The sequence below is a fragment of the Triticum urartu genome, chromosome 2A, assembly GCF_056163025.1.
Source record: "Triticum urartu cultivar PI428250 chromosome 2A, HENAU_Tu73, whole genome shotgun sequence".
Classification (NCBI taxonomy): domain Eukaryota; kingdom Viridiplantae; phylum Streptophyta; class Magnoliopsida; order Poales; family Poaceae; genus Triticum; species Triticum urartu.
The window spans coordinates 456,540,918-456,565,560 of NC_141874.1; the positions used below are offsets into that span (position 1 = coordinate 456,540,918).

Here is a 24,643-nt window from a genome sequence, read left to right on the forward strand (position 1 = left end):
CATGTCAGCCAGTCCATTTGTTTTTAGTCCATTTGGTGGGCTGGGTGAAACAGTGATGTAGCATCTATGCAGCCCGTTTATATATATGGTAGAATTTAAAGCCCATTTGCATTTTTCTCGAAATCCGCAGACTTGCTGGGTTGGGTGAAAATATCATGTTGGGCTAGACAGAGAAATGTTATAAAAACATAAACACATGATTGCATGTCTATTACTGTATTGGTCAGTAAAATCTTTGCAAGCTTATGTACGCAATCACAAGGAGTTAACTTGCCAAGTTATATATAAAAAATTATTATTATTTTTTGTAAGAACTTCAAATTTACAAAATAAAATATCATTTTAATTTGATCAGTTAATAGGACGTGGGGTATAATTATTTTTTAGGCTAGACGTGGGACAGTTGAGTTGGTTCTAGGGAAAAGTACTAGGAGAAAACTCAGTTTACATCGAAAAGTAAAGTGGGAGAAAATTCAGATATAGGATTAATGAAAACGAAAAATAAAGGAAGTGAGAAGGTCTATAAAATGGTTGGACGAACGACTGGTTTAACGGAACTTTATGTTATTTCTATTATAGAAGGGAAAACATAGGTTCAGTTTTGCATTCTTATAGAAAAATAGAACTGAGTTGTGCGTCGTCTTGAAAAAACAAACATAACTTGGGCTACTGATGTTATAGAGAAGCTAGGTTGGGAGACCTAGAGGCCGCTTGATACCTGTTGGATCCAAAAAATGTTGAAACATGTCATGGGCTGCCCATGTTAAACAACAGAACCTAGGTTATGGATCTGGTGGGCCCGGGACTATCCGCCTCTCGACGAACAGTTGTCTCCCGATTCCTCTTGTTTTGCTGACCATGTTGGGAACGACAAACGTTGGCGCCGCGGCGAGAGCACCAAGGCGGAGGACGACGTCGAGACCTCGGACCGAACGAACCAGAGCAGGGGAAGACGCAAGCGGAGGGGGGTACGAGGGTTGACTTGTTTGGGTGCAGGGTAGGACGGTGGAGCTGCCGCCGCCGGACAATGTGTGGGAGTAGAGGGATGGCTTGGTCAACTTCATAGGCTATGATGACCAGTCGTTGTATAGGAAGAGGACGAAAGACTGAACAAAGTAAAGAAATACAAAATGGTAGGTGGTTGGTCCCATATGTCTGTGTACGAGACCTGGTGGGTCCACCTGAGAAGGGGAATACATTGGGAGGAAGGAGATTCAAATCACGACAGCCGAGTGAACTAGTTTTTTTAAACAGATGATTGAACTAGTTACATACATAAGCAAATAGCCACTAAAAAGAAAATAGGTTAATGGGTTCCTAGAAGAAATATTTAGGACAAAACAGACAATTACGACACATAGGCTAATGCATGAAACACTCAGATGATAAAGGTGCTTATAAACAGATAAAGTATAACATCTACACCTTCCTGGCACGCTTGATCATGACGCTGTAGCTGTCCTTGTACTCGTCGGTTACGAGAAGCAGACACGCCCTTATGTCCAAGATCCGCATGTACATGTCGTAGCATGCGTATGCGTCCTTGGCCGTGTAAGTTATGTAGCCTAGATTTAGAGGTACCTCCCACGTGTTTAGGTCCTTGGTATCGTTGTCTTCTTTCATGTTGGCGTATCAGGGGTCGATGATGGTCTCGGTGAGGTCAACCACGGAGTCCTTCTCCTGCCCATTGTTGATGATATTGTATTGCTTATGGATGTCAACAAGCTTGTTGCACCAGATGGTCGAATCATCACGTTCTTCCTTCTCTCCACCTTAGTGAAGGTGCAGTCAGTGCTTCCAATGAAATGGGAAAATGCTCCAGAACCTCTGATGGCCCTATAGCAGTGGTAGACGCGAACCTCGTCCTGCACGCATACCTGGGTGACTGCGATCCGCTGGTCCCTGTCATGAGACGAATGGATGGGCACAAGGTCTAGTCCTGCGACCTTGTGCTTTCTCGTCCTGTAGGTACTGCTTGAAATCGGCGAGGCAGAGCTTCAACCGAGTCCGAATCATTGGTGTACATCACATTCAACTTGGTGCAGCCATGGGACTTAATGGCGAACTCAAAGGTGAACCCCTTGCTAAAGTTCATATCCAGCATGGTCACCCCTCGGATCGCCATTGGAGTCTCTTCAAGTGAACGAGTGGATAGGCGGCGACAGCAGTTCGTTTTTCAACTCTTGGTGAACTGGATTCAACAGTAAACTGAGTGTGTACAAGCGACAACAGTTAGTACCCCTCCCTCGCCCGCTGCACGCCCGACAGAACATGCACCCTCGGCGCATTCAAACGCCTCCATTAAGAAACCTATTCCGGCCACACGTCGGTTCACGAGCGGGTCTGTATTGGTACTGTAATAACAAGTGTTAGTGGTCACTTTACTTAAATTTAACTAGCTTTAATAGAAATTTATTCTTAAAACAAGCAATGCATTGGCTCGTTCTATCAGTGCCATGGGATCAACATGCACAACAATTAGAATTATTGTTCTCGGGACGCACACAATCAACACACTTGCCGCACTTTCACACAGATAATACTACCAAGTTTGAACTGTTTGTTATGGTTGCTGTCCTCTGCATCATCATGCCGTGTTTCCCAGCTTGCAAGATTCAGAACCAACAAATAAGATTCAAATAATAAGTACATCAAAGATGCCTACACATCTCATTGATTCCCAACTTGCAAGATTCAGAACCAACAAATAAGATTCAAACAATAAGTACAACAAAGATGCCTACACATCTCATTGATTCCCAGCTTGCAAGATTCATAACCAACCCATTAGAGCCTTTTGATAAACTGAATATCGAGATTAAATCCAGCTTGGCTAGCCGTGTCATACAACCCAAGAACTTGGCGAATGCTCTTGACCATCACAACATCTGTAATTGAGTATTCCTGTTTGCACAGATAAGAAAGAGCATGATTACTATAATAGTGGCACTAGTTGAAGAAAACTTTATTTCCAAAACGAGAAAAGATTGCGATAGAATAGCTTTATTTAAGAAAATAGAACATTAGCACAGTATGACAAAGCACAATCATGTTGATAAAGGACAGTACTGACTGGTGTGAGGGGCCCTATTCCGCCACGACTCGATGTGGTGAACCTGCAACTCCACTCGGATGAGGCCAGCCTGGAGTTCCATGATTCAATTCATGCGCCTTTTCTGCAATTCACCTGAAATGAAGCAAAGATTGCATCATTTAGCTAGCAAGAAGTACTTGCTCTCGTGAGCTGGCAGATTATTCTTTAGTAGTTGCACTAAAATTCATCAACATTAAGGTTGGCTGTCCTACTCATGTAAGGTGCAACTATAATTTTCTTATCCTTTTGTGCAGTTCCACTAAAATAAAGTGCTAGTGTGGTGAAAGTGATGGCTCATCTTACAAAAGCTAATAAAATGTTGCACGAGATTACCAGCAGAATTTGATGGAGATTTTGGAAACTCCAATCACCATTTTGTGCAGTTCCACCAAAACTGAGAGATGTTACCCACGTGACATTTTAGTCGAACTGCACAAGACAATCATTCCAAAACAAAGTGTTTTGTGCAGTTCACCAAAAGGTCACAATAGCAACAAGGTGAAATGGATATCCCTATATGCACAAAAAGATAGAAAGTAAACAGTTGTTGGTCAATAAGAATATACGAAACATACACGAAATGAAAAGAAGCATCTTAATTATGTTCATGGCAATCACACAAGGACAATAGAAATTTTGAAACGTCAGCAATGCTTCATGTTACCGGAAGCATTACGATCAACTATGACATTCGTCAAATATGGGATTACTTTAATGATGGCATTGCTTGTTTACCAGATACAGCAAATCAACAGCAGCTAAAGAGTTGGTTTAAGGGCATGGGACCATGGGGACACCAGGTCACTCAACAGCATAAAGAAGCAACTTACTTATCATACTGGGGAAAACAACAGGAGTACCATTTGTAACACAGTTTAATTGCATCATATCACTGGAGGCATTAGATTAACAATAACACTATTTAGACATGTCCTTAAGATAACAGTGTGATTGCTTCATTTTACATGCACCCTTACATTAACAACAGCAAAATGTTGGTATAAGGACATGCGACAGTGGACGCATCAACACAATGTACCTACAAGGAGGCATAAAGTGGTGATGCCGAGTTTGTTCATGCTCTATGAGGGCAGCAAATCAAATCCTGGAGACCTTTTACTATGTGAGGGCAACAAATCTAGTCCTGGAGACCTTTTACTATGTGAGGGCAGCAAATCTAATCCTGGGGACCTTTTACTATGTGGGGGCAGCAAATCCAATCCTGGAGACCTTTTACTATGTGAGGGCAGCAAATCTAATCCTGGAGACCTTTTACTATGTGAGGGCAGCAAATCTAATCCTGGAGACCTTTTCCTATGTGAGGGCAGCAAATCTAATCCTGGAGACCTTTAACTATGTGAGGGCAACAAATCTAATCCTGGACATACTCTGTTGACTTGTCCACCAGCCGCCACTTTCTATCCTTTTTTCAACCAATAATAGATATGTTGCTTATCCAGTTTGTAGTGACCTTTCCCATTATTTCCCTTTTCAACCAAGAGACCGGTTGGGTATCTGGTCTCTACTACTTTCCCCCTATTATTTCCTCTTTGAATCAAGACCTAGATTCATGCTACGAGTTTCCCCCCTTTCTTCATTGTTCGAACCAAGTCCTAGATTCGAATGCATGAAGTAGCTTTACCTCTAATAATACTAAAAATTTAGGTGGATTTGGAAGAGCTGGCGGAAGTAGAAAAAGATGCACATGCAGACACATGGGGAGTTGGGGTAGTAGAGCAAGGCTGCTTTCGAAGAACTTGTACCTGAGGGTCGTCGGGATGTCGGCGGCGGCAGGTCCAATCTGCGCACTATACGGCAGGGAGGAAGAAGAGTTGGAGGACCTCCCGAGCCGGCACTGTGTCAGAGAGAATGACACGGGCAGAGGATCGGGCCCCGCTGGCAGCTGTGGATTTGCTCCCTCGCCGGTGACGACCGCATGAACGATGCACCTTTTAGTCCTCTACACACACCAGCCGAAGGAATCCGGCCAGATCTGTGACCAGCGGTGAGCAAAGAGAAAATGTCGCTACCACTGTCTTGTTTAGATATGGAGAGGATGAGAGAATGAAGAGAGCAACCCTAGTAAAGCAAGCGCTCAGGCCCCTGCGTACATATATAGTGGAGTGATTATCTTTTTCTCTTCACAACAAGCGTTTCAATTTGTGTACATGGCATTAAAGAAAAGAAACTCTCTATTTAAGGTGACTAACTATACGACTCCTACTTACTACTAGTAGTAGTATTGTTCATTTGTGCTCCCCAGCCCATCATTCATTGAACAACCCCACGGGTGAATAAACATACAGTACTAGTATTTATATAGAATGGACAAGCTTGAACTATTTTCATGTGGTTAAAAGTTGAGGGCGGGACTTTTCTCGGGCAGTACGCGCAGTAGTTTTCGCGTAGGCGGTTTTATAGAGAGGCGAGGAGGGTGAGGGAGTAGCGGATTCAACTTACTTACTGCTGGAAAGGTCGGACTGTGCCATTTGACGACGCATTACTGCTAGAAAGACTTGTGATATGACTACTTGCTATAGTCATGAATTACGGGCGCTACGACCAGGGTGGTACCCCTTCCATTCCGCACTCTAATCTGGTGCATGACACGTCGACCCGGATGCTGGCTCTCCCACATGTCGGTGAAGTACGTAGTAAGAAGGAGCAAAGAATCATGCGGTATATACTAGTACTACTACTCACGTCGGAGGAGTGCGAACCACGGCAGCCCAGTGAACCAGCAGTGCGAACCACGGCAACCCAGTGAACCAGCAATAGAAAACAATGTGGTGATATGGCCATAAAAACAACGTGCTATGGTCCAGACTGTAGCATGTACAATACTACTCCTCTTTGTTTGGATCCCTGAGTTAGAGCTAGTTTGGGTTGAAATAGCCTCAAATTATCCAAACAAGAGGGGTTAGTTTGAGCTAGTTTGCTCTAACCCAGCTAATATAACTAGCCCGGTGGAGAGGTTCTAATTGGGTTAGTTCTCCTCGGGCCCACTAAAAGAGAACTAAAAAAATATCCCCTGCCCGCACCAGATCGCTCCCTCCGCCCCCCTCGCACGACGCCTCTCTATTCCCCATCGGCCCGCCCGCCCAAGCACCGCTCCACCGCTAGCCCTCTCTCTCCTCCGGCCGCCCTCTCCCTCTGGCCTTCGAAGCTCGCCCCGCTCACCCTTCATCGGTGTTTTTTCTCCCTCTGTCGTGCCCGGCGATGGCGCATCTACCAGGGAGGTCGCGAGAGGGGTGAGTTTGTGCGTTCCTTCTCTGTCTCACAGCCATATCATTGATCTTGCTCGCTCTAGCACTAATTCTGATTTGGGAAAGTAGATCTTGATTAAACTTGGTATAGATTTCTAGTGCACGGATGGAATTTTTTGATGCTGCTTGAGGAGGTAATAAATCTTTCTAGAGGCCCAAAGATTCAGTTCACCTTTCTAGGTATCTCAGTTTCAGGCTTGCATTATTTCTAGAGGCCCAAAGATTCAGTTCACCTTTCTAGGTATTTCAGTTTCAGGCTTGCATTATTTCTAGAGGCCCAAGGATTCGGTTCGCAGTCGTCGGCAAGCGGCCCTGCTACCCATGCCGGTGTCGACCTCAACTCGCAAGCGTCGGCGACGAAGGGGTTCCTGGGGCTTGGGCTCTACATAGCCTTCCTCCAGAGCGACGATGACGAGCTCCTCCCTAGGTGCGTGAGGGGCTCCAGGCTCCCACCCTATCGTGAATGACATCCATGGTGAGTTAGCTCATGCTTTGTTTCATGGAGTGTGTTTTTTTGTGAAGCTTGATTAATGATTTGTATGTTTAAGTGGGATATCTCATTTGTATGGACAAAGTAAAATTTATCATGTTTTGCATGCTTGATTTGCAAAGATGGTTCGTTTATGTCAATTGTGAGTGGGAGGGGGCCAAACAAGAGCCGGCCACACCAAATCCGGCAGGAAATAGGGTCCAAAGTAGTCAAATGATTGAGAAAGAGCATTTATTGTCAATCTAACCCTGCCATCCATATACCTCTTTGGTTTAGAGTTAGTTCATGGTTAGAATGTAACTCTAACCTCTAACTGAGTTAGAGTTCTCCTCATCTCGGTTCATCGCCATCATACTTTCCCCATTCCTATGTTTTCAGTATCCTGCGAATCAAAGAGGCCCTTAGACTGGTTTAGGTTCGGTCATTTTTTATAAACGTGTCATTTCCAAAATTTAATGAACGTGCTTCGGTTTCTACGAAAATAATCCGGTTTGATGTAGTAATTCATTTATTTATTTATTCTTCTGCGAGGGATTTGCATGTTATTCATGAGGTCTAAAATGTAAAGTACCCCGGCATATGCTCCGAGTCGTGCATGCACTACGACCCAGATGCTCTATGTCCCACATGTCAGCGAAAGGGAGCACGTGGAAATAGCCTAGGAGTACATATAGGAGGATAAATGCGTGAAAAAATATGTACTGTGAAGCATAGCTGCAGTTCGAAAAGGAGACCTAAAGTGATGACAGGTATAGGTCGCACGCACCCAACTGGTGGTACTAGACATATGACTACTTTTTCCCACAAAAAAAGAGGTAAGAGTGCTCAGTACTCCTATTCTATCAACACAAGTCCCATCTGACAACAGCGTCGGTGCTACAGCTAGCTCTTCTCCCTGGTTTCTCTCTTATTCTAAACTCAGTCGACGCCCGGTGGGCGAGGTGGGGATTTGCCGATGGTCGGTTTGCTCAACTGCGGCCCCACCTCATAGTGAAAACGTTACGACTGGAATAAAAATGCCATATACTCCCTCCGTTCCTAAATATAAGCCTTTTTAGATATTTTAAATGGAATAGAACATACGGATGTATATAGACATATTTTAGAATGTAGATTCACTCATTTTGCTCCGTATGTAGTCACTTGTTGGAATCTCTAGAAAGACTTATATTTGAGAATGGAGGGAGTACTATACTAATTAAACATTAAGGCCACGAGGCGATGCAGTGCTGGTTACAGGACGCGAGAAGAAGAGATGCATCCATCGACGACGTCCACCTCCTCGACTCAGGGCGCCGGCCCACCGAATGGCGGCTAAGTAGCAGCGGCTTTCGTGGCTAGGTCGACGTGCTTCTGAACAATGGCGTCCAAAGATTCCAGCCGCTGGAAGAAAGCCAACGTCTTTCTGTCCTCGCTGGCCTTGTAGTGGCCTATGTAGACGATTTCCTCGCAGACGTGGATGTGGAGATCGATGGTTTCTTGCATGGCGAGGCACCGCGCGGCGAGCGCGGCCTCGAGGTGCACATTCTTCGTCGCTACCTCCGGCACCTGCAGGGCCACCAGGGCTTGAAAGAGTACGTCACCATGGAGGCCGATGAGGGTGGCGGGCAATGAGGAGCCTGGGCGCACGGGCTAGAGCAGTATGGCAACATCGTCCGCGCGCTTCTTGACGGCGGTGAACTTGCGGATGGAGTGGGCCATCATGTCGTCCATGCGAGAGGCGAAGCCGGCGTCGGCGAGGGCTACGACGTCGGCGGTCGCCAACACCGTCTGGAAACGCTGTGCTACGCGGGGCCGCAGGCCGACGTCTTGGATGATTTGGCACAGCCGACTGCCGCTCGCGTCCATCGCCTCCATAGGTGCTTGTGGCTTCTGGTCACTTAGTTTTGGATTGGAGTGAGTATTGTTGCGTAGAGACTAGGAGTAGATGGATTGGAGTGGTGGGGCGCCTTTATATGAGAGTCCAAACTCTGTTGCATTCACATCGTGTTGGCTCCATTCTGCTTCTCCAATTAATTCCCTCTGCATGCTAATTGAGGATGCATCATTGACCGTTTAACGTCTCGAGAACCACTACTCTCTCCCTCCTTGGCATTCAAGTCGTATCAATGTAAATGCATGTCAGGAGACGTTCCCGTCGACGACGAGGTGCCTATGGTGACTTCATAAATTTCAAGATGATATGTCGGCTGAGTCTTTCGGAGGTGCTCATAGGGGTAGGGTATGCATGTGTGCGTTCATAGGGGTGAGTGTATGCGCGTGTATATGAGCGCTTGCGTCTGTACTGTGTTAAAAACGTAAATGCATGTCAAAAAGAGACTAGTCAGTACTAGTATACTCAATATTGTGCACCGCAACCAAGGCGGAGAGGAAAACGAGAGAACTACGTATTTATTTACGGTGTAGATTCACTCATTTTGCTCCATATGTACTCCGTCTCGGTGTAGTCTAGTCACTTGTTGAAATCTCTAGAAAGGCAAATACTCCTTTCCGGTTTACAAGGCTCACATAGAAATTTTGTCTCATGCAAGAGGCTGGCTATATGCATGCTCCAAGGTTCGCAACTGCCACATTCGGGTTGCGCTTGGCTCTTCGAGAAGATGAACAGTGATGTTACTAATACTACTTCTATAGTATCGAATCCACTGTTGCATGTCCGTCCACCGTGTGTGGGAGGGATAGCTTGTTGCCTGTCCTCGTCTGCGAGCCGCCGCGCGGATGGGTGAGGGAGAAGGCGTGTAGTAGTAAAATCAAGCTTCTCCTCGTTGTACGAGTTGACGCGACACATCATAGCACTGGCCCCACATGGTTGCCTCTAAACTTGGCTGAAAGACCCGCAGTGTACAATATATTTGCTGCAACCTCTAACATTTACCCCACCACAATATATTCCTGTCTTGACCAGATGAGCGTGCAAACTGCAATCACCAGGATGACAGGTAGGGCCAGAAGATTATATTAATAAAAAAAGCTTCGAGGCGGCCTCATAGCATGGAGCCGACCCCAACGATTTTAAGCTTAGAGGCATGATACACGCTATCCTAGACTACTCTACACATGAAACTGCCACACGAGCGTCTGGGCTGCACTTGGCTCTTCGCCTCTTCGGGAAGTCGAACAATGATGGAGTACCACTATAGTGGAGGAGTACTACAGTATCCTTCTGGGCATCTGACACCGAATGAACTGCTGCATGTCCACCGCGTGCGGGACGGAGAGCGTGTAGCAAAAGCTTCTCCTAGTCCTGCCAGCCACCACGCTCATGGGCGAGGGAGGGACGCAACTTCATTGACTTACTGCTCCTGCCTTAGCGTGTATGACAGGTGGGCCCAACAGGTGGGTGGCCTACCTGTCATGCAGCCAAAGGCAGGTGCAGTTAAGGCATCGGAGCTCAATCCGCGAAGGAGAGGGCGTTGTAGTAACCAAACCTCTCGTTGTTGTACGAGTTGACGCGACACATCAAAGCACTGCACTCGATATATTTCAATCATTTGCGTTTACCGATGCATTAATTACAATGCATGCATGCATGCCGTGACTCTCCTTTTGATACTTGCATGTGTTGATTTAATGCACCTTGAAGTAGTATGAATATGTGATGGTAAAGCTTTGTAATGCCCCGGCCCTAAAGAGAGAGATGGTTGTGCATGAGGAGGGCGATATCATGCAGACGGAATAGGACCCAACGATGGAGCTCTCTATGGTCTCGATGGACCTCACCTTGCTCCACTACCCCTTGTGCCTCCGCCCCTTGAAGCCTCCAGTGTATCAGGTTCGAATACACCTCGTCCGTTTGTCTGATCGAGCAAGGTGCAGGTTTCTTGATTGATGTGTTGTTCGATTGATTTGTGCAGTGCAAGGGAGGGCACATGGCCTGCGCGGACTGCCGCGTCGAGTGCCCCGGGAACCAGCGGCAGTGCCAGAAGTGCGAACACGGCGATGGCTTCGACGTGCGGAACACGGCAGTGGACACTGTCCTCTCCTCAGTGAGGGTGGAGTTCCCGCATGAAGGTTGTGGGCTCTATGTCACTTACCACAAGCTCGCTGATCACCAGAGCATGTGTCCGCTCACGCCCTGCAAATGCCCCGTGCCCATCTGCGGCTACAAAGGCCCGCCGCCGGTGCTCTCCCACCGCATCAGCACCGTGCATCCCGTGCCCGTGCACAGGATCTAGTACGGCAAGGTGCTCCAGCTGCAAGTGCCACTGTCGGAGCCACGGCTCTTGCTATTCGCGGAGGAGGACGGACGCGCGTTTTTCTTGGTCGGCGGCGTGCTCGACATCGGCGTGCATATCGTCGTGTCGGTCATCTGAATCAGAGCGGGGGCGTCCCCACTGCGGCACTACATGGCCAAGCTGTGGGCAAATGGCCCGCCGGGGGAGCCCAAAGGCAGGACTGATGCCGTCAAGGTGGAAATGGAGGTGACAAGCAGCAAGGATCTCGGCGACGTCGCCGTGCAGGAGCTGACCTTCTTCACAGTTCCGCCCAAGCTGCTGGCCGGGGCTAAGCTGGTGTCCCTCCACATTCAAATTGACAAGCTCACGTCCTAAATGATTCTACATTGCCTTCTGTTTATCTTAGTAATATGCTAATATAGGGGTTAGCTCGCTCTACTTTAGCTTAAGATATGGTGGGTTTTGGTGGCGGTGTAGCAATTACTTCGACATCAGATCAGCAGTTAAAGTAATTCCAACAGTCGAACGGATATTTTGTGTCTGTTGGATATAAAGATCCTTTGGGTAAGAAGTATAACGGCAACAACTTAGATGCTTGTTTGTTCAAGAAGTGTTGCATACTTGTGCGAGTTGACGCGACACATCAAAGTAGTATTGTACTACTACTAGTAGTACTCCCTCCAATCCTAATTTCTCTGTGCATAAGTCGAGGTGCAGATACAAGGAGGGTCTGGTTGTGTCTATACTTGGACAACTCACCCGACTGCACACCAGGAAGACGAAGCTCGTGTCATGTTGGTGCCATGTGCGGCCCGCACATTAACCAAAACCGCGCGCCTCCAGCAGCCTCTGCGTTTTAAACTTCTCAATCTCAGGGCCAAGGAGAAATGTGAAACCTATGATAGAGCCAATCGGATGGTTGAGAACACTATAATTCGTAGCTACAGATGCGTGTGTGACAGAGGACGAGTGCGTGCGTGCACCTATTTGATGTCTACTACACAACCTTCTTCTTGTAGACGTTGTTGGGCCTCCAAGTGCAGAGGTTTGTAGGACAGTAGCAAATTTCCCTCAAGTGGATGACCAAAGGTTTATCAATCCGTGGGAGGCGTACGATAAAGATGGTCTCTCTCAAACAACCATGCACCCAAATAACAAAGAGTCTCGTGTGTCCCCAACACACCCAATACAATGGAGAATTGTATAGGTGCACTAGTTCGGCGAAGAGATGGTGATACAAGTGCAATATGGATAGTAGATAATGGTTTTTGTAATCTGAAAATAGAAAAACAGCAAGGTAACTAATGATACAAGTGAGCACAAACGGTATTGCAATGCGTTGAAACAAGGCCTAGGGTTCGTACTTTCACTATTGCAAGTTCTCTCAACAATAATAACATAATTGGGTCATATAACTATTCCTCAACATGCAACAAAGAGTCACTCCAAAGTCAGTAATAGCGGAGAACAAATGAAGAGATTATGGTAGGGTACGAAACCACCTCAAAGTTATCCTCTCTGATCGATCTATTCAAGAGTCCGTAGTAAAATAACACAAAGCTATTCTTTCCGTTCAATCTATCCTAGAGTTCATACTAGAATAACACCTTAAGACACAAATCAACCAAAACCCTAATGTCACCTAGATACTCCAATGTCACCTCAAGTATCCGTGGGTATGATTATACGATATACATCACACAATCTCAGATTCATCTATTCAACCAACACATAGAACCTCAAAGAGTGCCCCAAAGTTTCTACCGGAGAGTTAAGACGAAAACGTGTGCCAACCCCTATGCATAAGTTCACGAGGTCACGGAATTCGCAAGTTGATCACCAAAACATACATCTCACGTGACATCCCATTGTCACCACAGATAAGCACATGCAAGACATACATCAAGTGTTCTCAAATCCTTAAAGACTCAATCTGATAAGATAACTTCAAAGGGAAAACTCAATTCATCGCAAGAGAGTAGAGGGGGAGAAACATCATAAGATCCAACTATAATAGCAAAGCTCGCGATACATCAAGATCGTACCACCTCAAGAACACGAGAGAGAGAGAGAGAGATCAAACACATAGCTACTGGTACATACCCTCAGCCCCGAAGGTGAACTACTCCCTCCTCGTCATGGAGAGCGCCGGGATGATGAAGATAGCCACCGGAGAGGGATTCCCCCTCCGACAGGGTGCTGGAACAGGTCTAGATTGGTTTTCAGTGGCTACGGAGGCTTCTGGCGGCGGAACTCCCGATCTATTTTGCTCCCTGATATTTTTAGGGTATATGGACATATATAGGCGAAAGAAGTCGGTCAGGGGAGCCACGAGGGGCCCACGAGGGTGGGGGGCGCGCCCAGGGGGGCAGGCGTGCCTCCCTGCCACGTGGCCACCTTGAAGTTTCCTGACGTCAACTCCAAGTCTCCTGGATTGCTTCCGTTCCAAAAATAAGTTCCGTGAAGTTTCAGGTCAATTGGACTCTGTTTGATTTTCCTTTTCTATGATACTCTAAAACAAGGAAAAAATAGAAACTGGCACTGGCACTGGGCTCTAGGTTAATAGGTTAGTCCCAAAAATCATATAAAATAGCGTATAAATGCGTATAAAACATCCAAGGTTGATAATATGATAGCATGGAACAATCAAAAAATATAGATACGTTGGAGACGTATCAAGCATCCCCAAGCTTAATTCCTGCTCGTCCTCGAGTAGGTAAATGATAAAAACAGAATTTTTGATGTGTAATGCTACCTAACATATTTATCAATGTAATATTCTTTATTGTGGCAAGAATATTCATATTCATAAGATTCAAGACAAAAGTTTAATATTGACATAAAAATAATAATACTTCAAGCATACTAACCAAGCAATCATGTCTTCTCAAAATAACATGGCCAAAGAATGTTATCCCTGCAAAATCATATAGTCTGGCTATGTTCTATCTTCACCACACAAAATATTAAAATCATGCACAACCCCGATGACAAGCCAAGCAATTGTTTCATACTTTTGATGTTCTCAAACCTCTTCAATATTCATGCAATACATGAGCGTGAGCCATGGACATAGCACTATAGGTGGAATAGAATGGTGGTTGTGGACAAGACAAAACGGAGAAGATAGTCTCACATCAACTAGGCGTATCAACAGGCTATGGAGATGCCCATCAATAGATATCAATGTGAGTGAGTAGGGATTGCCATGCAACGGATGCACTAGAGCTATAAGTGTATTAAAGCTCAAAACAAACTAAGTGGGTGTGCATCCAACTCGCTTGCTCACGAAGACCTAGGGCATTTTGAGGAAGCCCATCATTGGAATATACAAGAAGTTCTATAATGAAAGATTCCCACTAGTATATGAAAGTGACAACATAGGAGACTCTCTATCATAAAGATCATGGTGCTACTTTGAAGCACAAGTGTGGTAAAAGGATAGTAGCATTGCCCCTTCTCTCTTTTTCTCTCATTTTTTTGTTTTTTCTTTTGTTTTTTGGGCCTTCTCTTTTTTATGGCCTTTTTCTCTTTTTTTTTATTTTTCGTCCGGAGTCTCATCCTGACTTGTGGGGGAATCATAGTCTCCATCATCCTTTCCTCACTGGGACAATGCTCTAATAATGATGATCATCACACTTTTATTTACTTACAACTCAAGAATTACAACTTGATACTTAGAACAAAATATGACTCTATATGAATGCCTCCAGTGGTGTACCAAGATGTGCAATGACTCATGAGTGACATGTATGAAAGAATTATGAATGGTGGCTTTGCCACAAATACGATGTCAACTACATGATCATGAAAGCAATATGACAATGATGGAGCGTGTCATAATAAACGGAACGGTGGAAAGTTGCATGGCAATATATCTCGGAATGGCTATGGAAATGCCATAATAGGTAGGTATGGTGGCTGTTTTGAGGAAGGTAATGGTGGGTGTATGGTACCGGCGAAAGTTGCTTGGTACTAGAGAGGCTAGCAATGGTGGAAGGGTGAGAGTGCGTATAATTCATGGACTCAACATTAGTCATAAAGAACTCACATACGTATTGCAAAAATCTATTAGTTATCGAAACAAAGTACTATGTGCATGCTCCTAGGGGGATAGATTGGTAGGAAAAGACCATCACTCGTCCCCGACCGCCACTCATAAGGAAGACAATCAATAAATAAATCATGCTCCGACTTCATCACATAACGGTTCACCATACGTGCATGCTACGGGAATCACAAACTTTAACACAAGTATTTCTCAAATTCACAACTACTCACTAGCATGAATCTAATATCACCATCTTCATATCTCAAAACAATCATCAAGTATCAAACTTCTCATAGTATTCAATGCACTTTATATGAAAGTTTTTATTATATCCCTCTTGGATGCCCATCATATTAGGACTAGTTTCATAACCAAAGCAAACTACCGTGCTGTTCTAAAGACTCTCAAAATAATATAAGTGAAGCATGAGAGTTCATCTATTTCTTCAAAATAAAACCACCGCCGTGCTCTAAAAGGATATAAGTGAAGCACTAGAGCAAATGACAAACTACTCCGAAAGATACAAGTGAAGATCAATGAGTAGTCGAATAATTATGCAGCTATGTGAAGACTCTCTAACATTTAAGAATTTCAGATCTAGGTATTTTATTCAAACATCAAGCAAAACTAAATAAAATAAAATGACGCTCCAAGCAAAACACATATCATGTGGTAAATAAAAATATAGCTCCAAGTAAAGTTACCGATGAACGAAGACGAAAGAGGGGATGCCTTCCGGGGCATCCCCAAGCTTAGGCTCTTGGTTGTCCTTGAACATTACCTTGGGGTGCCTTGTGAATCCCCAAGCTTAGGCTCTTTCCACTCCTTGTTCCATAGTCCATTGAATCTTTACCCAAAACTTGAAAACTTCACAACACAAAACTTAACAGAAAACTCGTAAGCTCCGTTAGTATAAGAAAATAAATCAGCACTTAGGTACTGTTGTGAACTCATTATAAATTCATATTGGTGTAATATATACTGTATTCCAGCTTCTCTATGGTTCATACCCTCCGATACTACTCATAGATTCATCAAAATAAGCAATCAACACATAGAAAACAGAATCTGTCAAAAACAGAATAATCTGTAGTAATCTATAGGTTTCGAATACTTATGTAACTCCAAAAATCCTAAGAAATTAGGAAGTCCTAGGAAATTTTCTTATTAACCTACTGCAAGTTGAATTGGTATTTTATCTCTCTCTGGTAGAAAATGAAAATTATTCTCGTGAGCGCATACTTTCTGTTTTTTACAGCAAGATCAAATAACAATCACCCAAGAAGATCCTAAAGGCTTTACTTGGAACAAACACTAATTAAAACATAAAAGACACAATCATAACAGAGGATAGATTATTTATTTATTACTAAACTGGAACAAAAAGCAAGGAACAAAAATAAAATTGGGTTGCCTCCCAACAAGCGCTATCGTTTAACGCCCCTAGCTAGGCATGATGATTTCAATGATGCTCACATAAAAGACAAGAATCGAAACATAAAGAGAGCATCATGAAGAATATGAATAACACATTTAAGCCTAACCCACTTCCTATGCACAGGGATTTTGTGAGCAAACAACTTGTGGGAACAAGAATCAACTTGCATAGGAAGGTAAAACCAGGATAACTCCAAAATTTTAAGCACATAGAGGGGAAACTTGATATTATTGCAATTCCTACAAGCATATGTTCCTCCCTCATAATAATTTTCAGTAGCATCGTGAATGAATTCAAAAATATAACTATCACATAAAGTATTCTTTTCATGATCTACAAGCATAGAAATTTTATTACTCTCCACATAAGCAAATTTTTTCTCTTTCGGAATAGTGGTGGGAGCAAACTCAACAAAATAACTATCATGTGAGGCATAATCCAATTGAAAACTAAAATCATGATGACAAGTTTCATGCTTATCATTATTCTTAATAGCATACAAGTCATCACAATAATCATCATAGATAACAACTTTGTTCTCATAATCAATTGGAACCTCTTCCAAAATTTGCTCATCCAAACTTGGGGACAAAAAATATCATCTTCGTCAAACATAGCTTCCCCAAGCTTGTGGCTTTGCATATCATTAGCATCACGGATATTCAAGGAATTCATACTAACAACATTGCAATCATGCTCATCATTCAAATATTTAGTGCCAAACATTCTAATGCATTCTTCTTCTAGCACTTGAGCACAATTATCAGAATCCTTATTTTCATGAAAATATTAAAAAGATGAAGCATATGAGGTACCCTTAATTCCTTTTTTTGTAGTTTTCTTTTATAAACTAAACTAGTGCTAAAACAAGAAACTAAAAGATTCGATTGCAAGATCTAAATATATACCTTCAAGCGCTAACCTCCCCGGCAACGGCGCCAGAAAAGAGCTTGATGTCTACTACACAACCTTCTTCTTGTAGATGTTGTTGGGCCTCCAGGTGCAGAGGTTTGTAGGACAGTAGCAAATTTCCCTCAAGTGGATGACCTAAGGTTTATCAATCCGTGGGAGGGATGAAGATGGTCTCTCTCAAACAACCCTGCAACCAAATAACAAAGAGTCTCTTGTGTCCCCAACACACCCAATACAATGGTAAATTGTATAGGTGCACTAGTTCGGCGAAGAGATGGTGATACAAGTGCAATATGGATAGTAGATAATGGTTTTTGTAATCTGAAAATATAAAAACAGCAAGGTAACTAATGATAAAAGTGAGCACAAACGGTATTGCAATGCGTTGAAACAAGGCCTAGGGTTCATACTTTCACGAGTGCAAGTTCTCTCAACAATAATAACATAATTGGATCATATAACTATCCCTCAACATGCAACAAAGAGTCACTCTATAACACCCCTAGTGTCAAGCTACAGTGACCTCCCCCTAATATTGCCAAGTCATCATCATTAACTTACTAATAGTCAGTAAGATCCAAAGTCCACTCTAATTCAAATTTTCAAAAAATGTGTAAATGTGAAACTTCTTCAAATTAATAAGAAAAAGTGTTTAGAATATTCAAAATATTCACTAGGTAATTTTCATGTGTTAGCCAACATTCTTGAAATGTTAAAATGGCCTTAAAATGTTCAAAACAAGACCAAGAGCTTTTAATTGAACTTTTTCTTTGAAACAAATAATTATACGTTTCCAAACCACATGAGACTTTGTGTGCTAATTCAACTTGCCGCCTAGTATTTATGTAACAAGTTTCAAGTCTAAAAAAATCGAATGGTATTAAATTAAATTACAAAACATTAGAGAAACTACAAAACAGTAAATAGAAAGAGAAAAGGCCTACACTACTGTGCACTTGTAGCCCGAGTGCACAGTGCATCCCAAGCCCACCACAGGCCTCTCCCCTACCTCTATACTGTATAGAGGGGAGGCTGGGTGACCGTGGCGGCCATCCGGCCCCCTGGCCACCTACATGAGCCACCCCGCGCCACCCCCTGAACCCTAGCATCCCCTTTCCTCCCCTCTCCTCGTGCTGCTTTCTTCTTCCTCGCGCATAGCTGAGTGCTGCATCGCCGCACCACCTTCCCCAACGTTCTCCGAAGCCACCCGCGCCACAGGGATACATCCAGGAGGATCCCCGATGTTGACCACGTCATTTACACCTGTTGATTTGGATCAAGGAGCCGCCAAGACGTCGACCCCGACCTTCTTCCCTGACGACGACCGCCCCCTGCGTCGGTCCGTGCTGCTTCGACTATCCCCAACCTCCCTAAGCGTGTCAATCGCCTCCCTATGAGCTGCTCCCTCGATCCCCTGCTTTCCCTCCTCGTGCCCATCGCGTAGCCACCGCCTCATTTGTCATTGCCGCCCGCATCTTTCCGAGGCCGCGCCTGGTGCTCCCACACGCGAGCGCTCGCCCCTGGATGCTGCCTCGCCGTGCCCCGCCTTTGCTCCCCGCGGTGGCCTGGCCTGGCTGTGCCTCCTGCTGCCGCTGCTCATAGTGGTCACCGCCTGCTACCCGCGTAGGTGCTATTGCCGCTGCTACTGCTTCTTGTTGCTCTTGTCATCACCGTTGTTCTTGCATTGTTGCTGCTCTTGCTTGCTGCACCGCTGCTGCTTTGCTTGCTTTGCTTGCTGCCCCTTTCTATTGTTGCTGCTTGGCCATGGCCACCAGATGCGCTACGTGCACATTTGTGTAAGTCATGGCTGTCCCTTGGCATTTGTGGCCGGCCCAATTTGATTAGGGGTAGGATTAGTTTAGCACTAATTTTAGTTTAGGTTTGTGAAGTAATTAGGGACTAATTTAGCCTAAGCTAAGTGGCCCCATGTCTTTGGTTAGACTAGTTAATAAAGTAATTAGTCTAATAGCCAATGATATGCAGACCCATTATTAGTTTAAAGAGAATGACATTTTAACAAAAGTCTAAGACAATGACATGTGGGACCCAACTACACTATTCACCCCTTGACCAGTCAATGATGACTGGGTCAACTGGGCTCCCTGGCCCCACCTATCTTCCATGTGTGCATTGTTGGGTACACAGAAAGTGTACCCGTAGCAATTTAACCTTTTTATTTCGAAATAATAATGATTTCAGAAAATCCAGAAAATTGTTTAAACTTTGAAAATTCATAGAAATTAAACCGTAGCTTGGATGGAAAAACTTTATACATGAAAGTTGCTCAGAAAAATCCAACGAATCCGAATCCACGGTCCATTAACCTGTTAGATGCCTCTAACTATCTGAACACGGAACATTTTCCCCCTCCGGTCATCTATCTGACACAGGTCCGTAACCAGGAAAACATTCCCGGTTGAATTCCCCTTTCACCTATATCGTGCAGTACAACGTTAGGTCGACCCTAGTTCTGCTTTTCTTCATGTCATGCTTAGTGGTACCTCTGTTTGCTTATAGTAACTGTTTCTTCCCCCTCTTCTCTCCGGTAGACTCCGAGGCCGATGATGGCCCTGCGATCGACTACGTCGACGATGACCCTTCTCCCCTTTCAATAGGGCTTCTAGGCAAGCCCCCCTTTGATCATCCCGATATCACCCATTCCATTATCTCATGCTTGCATTAGATTCTACTACTGTCATTATTTGCTCCTATTCTGATGCATAGCCTGCTTTTGGAACCTGCTTATTGTTACCTACCTGCTTATCCTAAACTGCTTAATATAGGTTGGTTAGTGCTCCATCAGTGACCCCCCACCTTGTCCTTGTTGCCCCTGCTTCATCATCGAAGACCCGATCAACGGGATCGAAGACCAGGCCCCGGCACCGCACATCACTTACCCCTTTTGCTGCTCGACTCTGCAGAGTTACCATCGAGTGCCGAGGGTGGAACCTCTTACATCACTCCTGATGAGAACTCTGTAGTGTAGCTATTTGGTCATGGTCATCACGGGTGATTTCCTCCTTAACCAGTTCCGATACGGCTCTGTCGTGCAACCCCTCAAGTGTGAACCTCGAGGGTGGATCCTCTTACATTCACCTTGGTGATTACATCGAGTGGAATTCACCGGGGGTGATTCCTCGGGTTTTCCCCTTGGTGTTAGACACACGGTTACTATGGTTACTATGACTTTACACTGAACCATGTTACTAAATACGGGTAGGCCCTGAGGGGTACCCGCGTGAGCTTATTTGCGAGTAATGTGGAGTCGGGTTGACCTGGAAGGTGCCCGCGAGATTCTTACGAGGCGTGGCCGGGCATTCCTAGCCCTTGCCGCAAGTCCTCGAGACGGGGCGACGGGGTCACATCTTTCGTGAGTCTCTGCTTGTTACCGCGCATTCCTAATCCACTACGATTTGGATATTTGATCCGAGGGGCCTCTGGCCTGATAGCACTAACCATCACGTGGGCATTGTATGGGCGTTCTGCGTCGTATGCATCAGCCGAAGTTTATTAGACGTCAGCGGCTGAGCGGCGCGTGCAGGGTTGGACTGGTAAGCACCTGCGTTTTGAAGGAGGTAGCTAGGTTTGCTCATCGGCCGCGTTTGCAACGTGCAGCAGTTCCCGGGGCAATGGCCCATGACCCCTGGGGGTATTGGCTTAGTCCGGCGTGCTGACCTCTCTATTAAGCCTAGGTCGGGTTGCGGCGTATTGTTTGGCTGAGGCCGGTCATGACCCAGAAAAGTGTGTCCGGCCGGAGTTAATCGAGCGTGGTGGGTAAGTTGGTGCACCCCTGCAGGGAAGAAAACATCTATCGATAGCCTGTCCTACGGTAACAGACAGTTGGAGTTGTATCCCGATCGATACAACTAGAACTGGATACTTGTGATGAGAAGTGGATACTTTACTTTATGCCACTCTTATCTCTTCTGATGCTGCAAGACACTTGAAGATGCTAGTCTTCGATAGGCTAGGCTTTCCTCTTTCTCTTCTGGCATTCTGCAGTTCAGTCCATAGATACAGCCCATTTCATTGACATCGATGCATATGTAGTGTAGATCCTTGCTTGCGAGTACTTTGGATGAGTACACATGGTTGCTTTGCTCCCTCTTTTTCTCTTTTTCCTTTCTTTCCGGATGTTGCAACCAGATGGTGGAGCTTAGGAGCCAGACGACACCACCGACGATTACTACTACACCGAGGGTGCCTACTACTACGTGGTGGCCGCCGACGACCAGGAGTAGTTAGGAGGCTCCCAGGAAGGAGGCCTTGCCTTTTCGATCGTGTTGCTTTTGTGCTAGCCTTCTTAAGGCATCCTTGTTTAACGTATGTCTGTACTCAGATATTGCTGCTTCCACAGACTCTTGTGTTTCCGAGCTTATGTATTCGAGCCCTCGAGGCCCCTGGCTTGTAATATAAAGCTTGTACTATTTTAAATTGTGACTAGAGTTGTGTTGCGATATCTTCCCATGAGTCCATGATGTTGATCATACACATTTGCGTGTATGATTAGTGTACGATTGAATCGGGGGCGTCATAAGTTGGTATCAGAGCCAAATGACTGTAGGTAGCCCCCTTTCCAACTCTTTAGCCGAAGTTGAGTCTAGTCGTCCAAAACTGTTTTACTAACTTGGCTGTGTGGCTTACAGGCCCACGTCGCCATTGGGTGGTATTAGGATCTTTTACTCCTCGCCTATACTCTGGGATTCTAGTCTCTCTTCTGTTCGGGTTAAATGATTTTATTAACTCTAACATTAGGTTCTCGTAACTATTTCCTCCCGGAGAGCCCTTCATTCCAGATGATCGCTTGGTGCACCAGAAGATTCCAAAGATACTTTCCGATGTTTTCCCGAGATACTTGTGCCCTTCGCCGTTGCTATTCCCTACCACCGATAAATCACCATGGATAGCTACATACACTTGTTGTCCATACCTTCATTTCCAATTGCTCTTGTTACTACAAGATACCCTGAAATATTTTGTGATTTTCCGAGAATCCTTTGAGCTTACTGCCTTGTCGTTCTTTACCACATGAATACTCCTACGGATAATTCCTCGCACTTATCGAGTATTCGATCATCCCTAGTTGCTCTTATGTTTCACAAAATTCTTTGAAATACTATTCGATCTTCTGAAAATCCTTAAGTGGCCTATTGCTCTTGTTCTTCCTTACCTGCTTGCATTTTGGTTAATTCCATATGTCTAGCAATATTCATTAAAATCCTTTGCGATTGTCGTCCTTACCCTGTCGATTCAACATGTGTGTGAATGCACGCAATCATCAGTTGTTCCCTGGAAATTGTTCTTCTAGCTCAGACGTCATTCGGAACATGAGCTGGTTCTTGACCAATCAAATTGACGAGTGTACCCCTAAGTCTATACAACTTATCCGTCCTTTATCAGAGCGTTCGCTTCTGATTTGTTGACTTGGAAATCATAATTCCTTTGCATTTGAGCTTGAATTAGTCAGTTGTTTATATAATGGGATAATTAATTTGGTGCCCTTAGTTGTGTCCCCTCGGCAGGTTTGCCCCTAGTTTCCGAAAACCATCGTTCTTGCCCGAACCAGTTTGGTTTTCTTATGCTTTTGCCCTTCCATCACAGTTCCATCCAGTTAGCGTCGTTTGACCACTACCGCCGCTAGTTTTTGGACACGGCTTGCCCGTCGGTCGACCTAACCAACTCATTCCCACTCTTACTCTATCGTTCCCCATTCTCACTCTCTTCCCCCCGTCAGAAACCCTAGTCGCCATTGGCGGCTCACCACTAGATCCACAAACCAATCCTCGCACCATATCCGTTTCCAGGCCAGGCGATGGGGGAGGACGGAGAAACCCTAGGTGGCGGTCGCGGCCGCCGCAAGAAGGGCACCCCATCGGCACGGGAGGGCGGCACATCGCAATGCAAGGACCGTGGTTGCGCGCATGGCCAGACGATGTCCCCATCACCACTGGTTGGCGGAAATGGCGGCGGTGGCGTCGTCGACGGTGGCAAGAGCACCGCATCGGCACGGGAGGGCATTGAAGGCGGCTGTGGTGGCAGTCAGGGCGGCGAGGGCACCACATCTGCACGTCAGATCCCGTCGGGGTAAGTTTCAGTCTCAGATCTACTCATGCTTAGTGGATTCAGATAAGTTTTAGGCTAGCTTTGGTTCAATTGCTCATGGGAGATGGTATGCTCATTACTGTAGGATGGATCCAGAGGTTGCATTCTTTCTGTCTGTTAGAATGGAGACGACAGTTATAGTTTCTGCTGGTACGGAAGGAAAGGAGAGCGGATTCACATTTCCATTAGTTGTGGATAGCAGTAGTAGGTCATTTAATGACTTTAGGGCTGCTATTTGTGCCAAGTATCCATGGGGATTGTTTGATGCTATTGAAATTAGATATTGGGATAGTTTAAAGGAGTGTTGGAACCCTCTACAGTGTGATGATGAGTTAGGTGTGATGTTTGCAAGTAATGCAGAGACAAGGTCATGCAATCTGGAAATAACAGTAATTCAGAGAAAGAGAGGACAAAGGTGTGAAAAAACTGCTGGAGGGATAGGGGTCCGTATCCTTTTTTAAACTATGAATCTAATCTTTTGGAAAAAATAAGTCTCTTCGCTTGAATTTTAGAACTTAGAATTTATTACCCTAGAAAAAAAAGAAAAACCTAATCCTTTGAATCTTTGGTATCCTTCAAATCATAGAAGAAGGGGTAGGCCATGTGGATCCAGGACAGCTGTTGCTAGTACTCCTAGAACTAGTGCAGCAAGTGCAAGTACCACACCAACTACTGCTGAATGTGGCACTAATAGACTAGAGGATCAGCCCGATCCAGTTGTGGAAGACGCACTACCTGATGCACCTCTTTTATCTAATGAGGAGGATGAGAAACTTTACCCAGGTTATGTCCAGCACAACAATGATGAGCATACAACACATGAAGAGTACATTCCTGCAGAATTTTCAGATACTGATGATGATGAGAGGCAAGAGGATAATGACATGGGAGCTTTTGAGGATGCAGATGAGGATAGACATGTAATGATGTATGATAGAGATAATCCATCCATTGAGGAAGGTGTGGTCTTTCCTAATGCAGTTGATTGCAAGAATGTCGTTGGAACATTCTCAATCAAGTCTGAAACTGAGTACATTACACTTAAGAGTGACCCAACTAGGTTTACTGTAAAATGTGCCTATGAGAGGTGTAAGTGGAGGCTGCATGCATCTCTG

The 24,643-nt window shown here is 44.9% G+C and overlaps 1 protein-coding gene across 1 annotated transcript; it reads left to right on the plus strand.

Annotated features, from left to right (window-relative positions):
* The first annotated feature begins 10,538 nt into the window (after positions 1–10,538).
* Positions 10,539–11,025, plus strand: LOC147985442 (putative E3 ubiquitin-protein ligase SINA-like 6). The gene is made up of 2 exons (XM_087541574.1): positions 10,539–10,622; positions 10,705–11,025. The coding sequence occupies exons 1-2, from the start codon at positions 10,539–10,541 to the stop codon at positions 11,023–11,025; spliced, it is 405 nt and encodes a 134-aa protein (XP_087397700.1).
* The last annotated feature ends 13,618 nt before the right edge of the window (positions 11,026–24,643 follow it).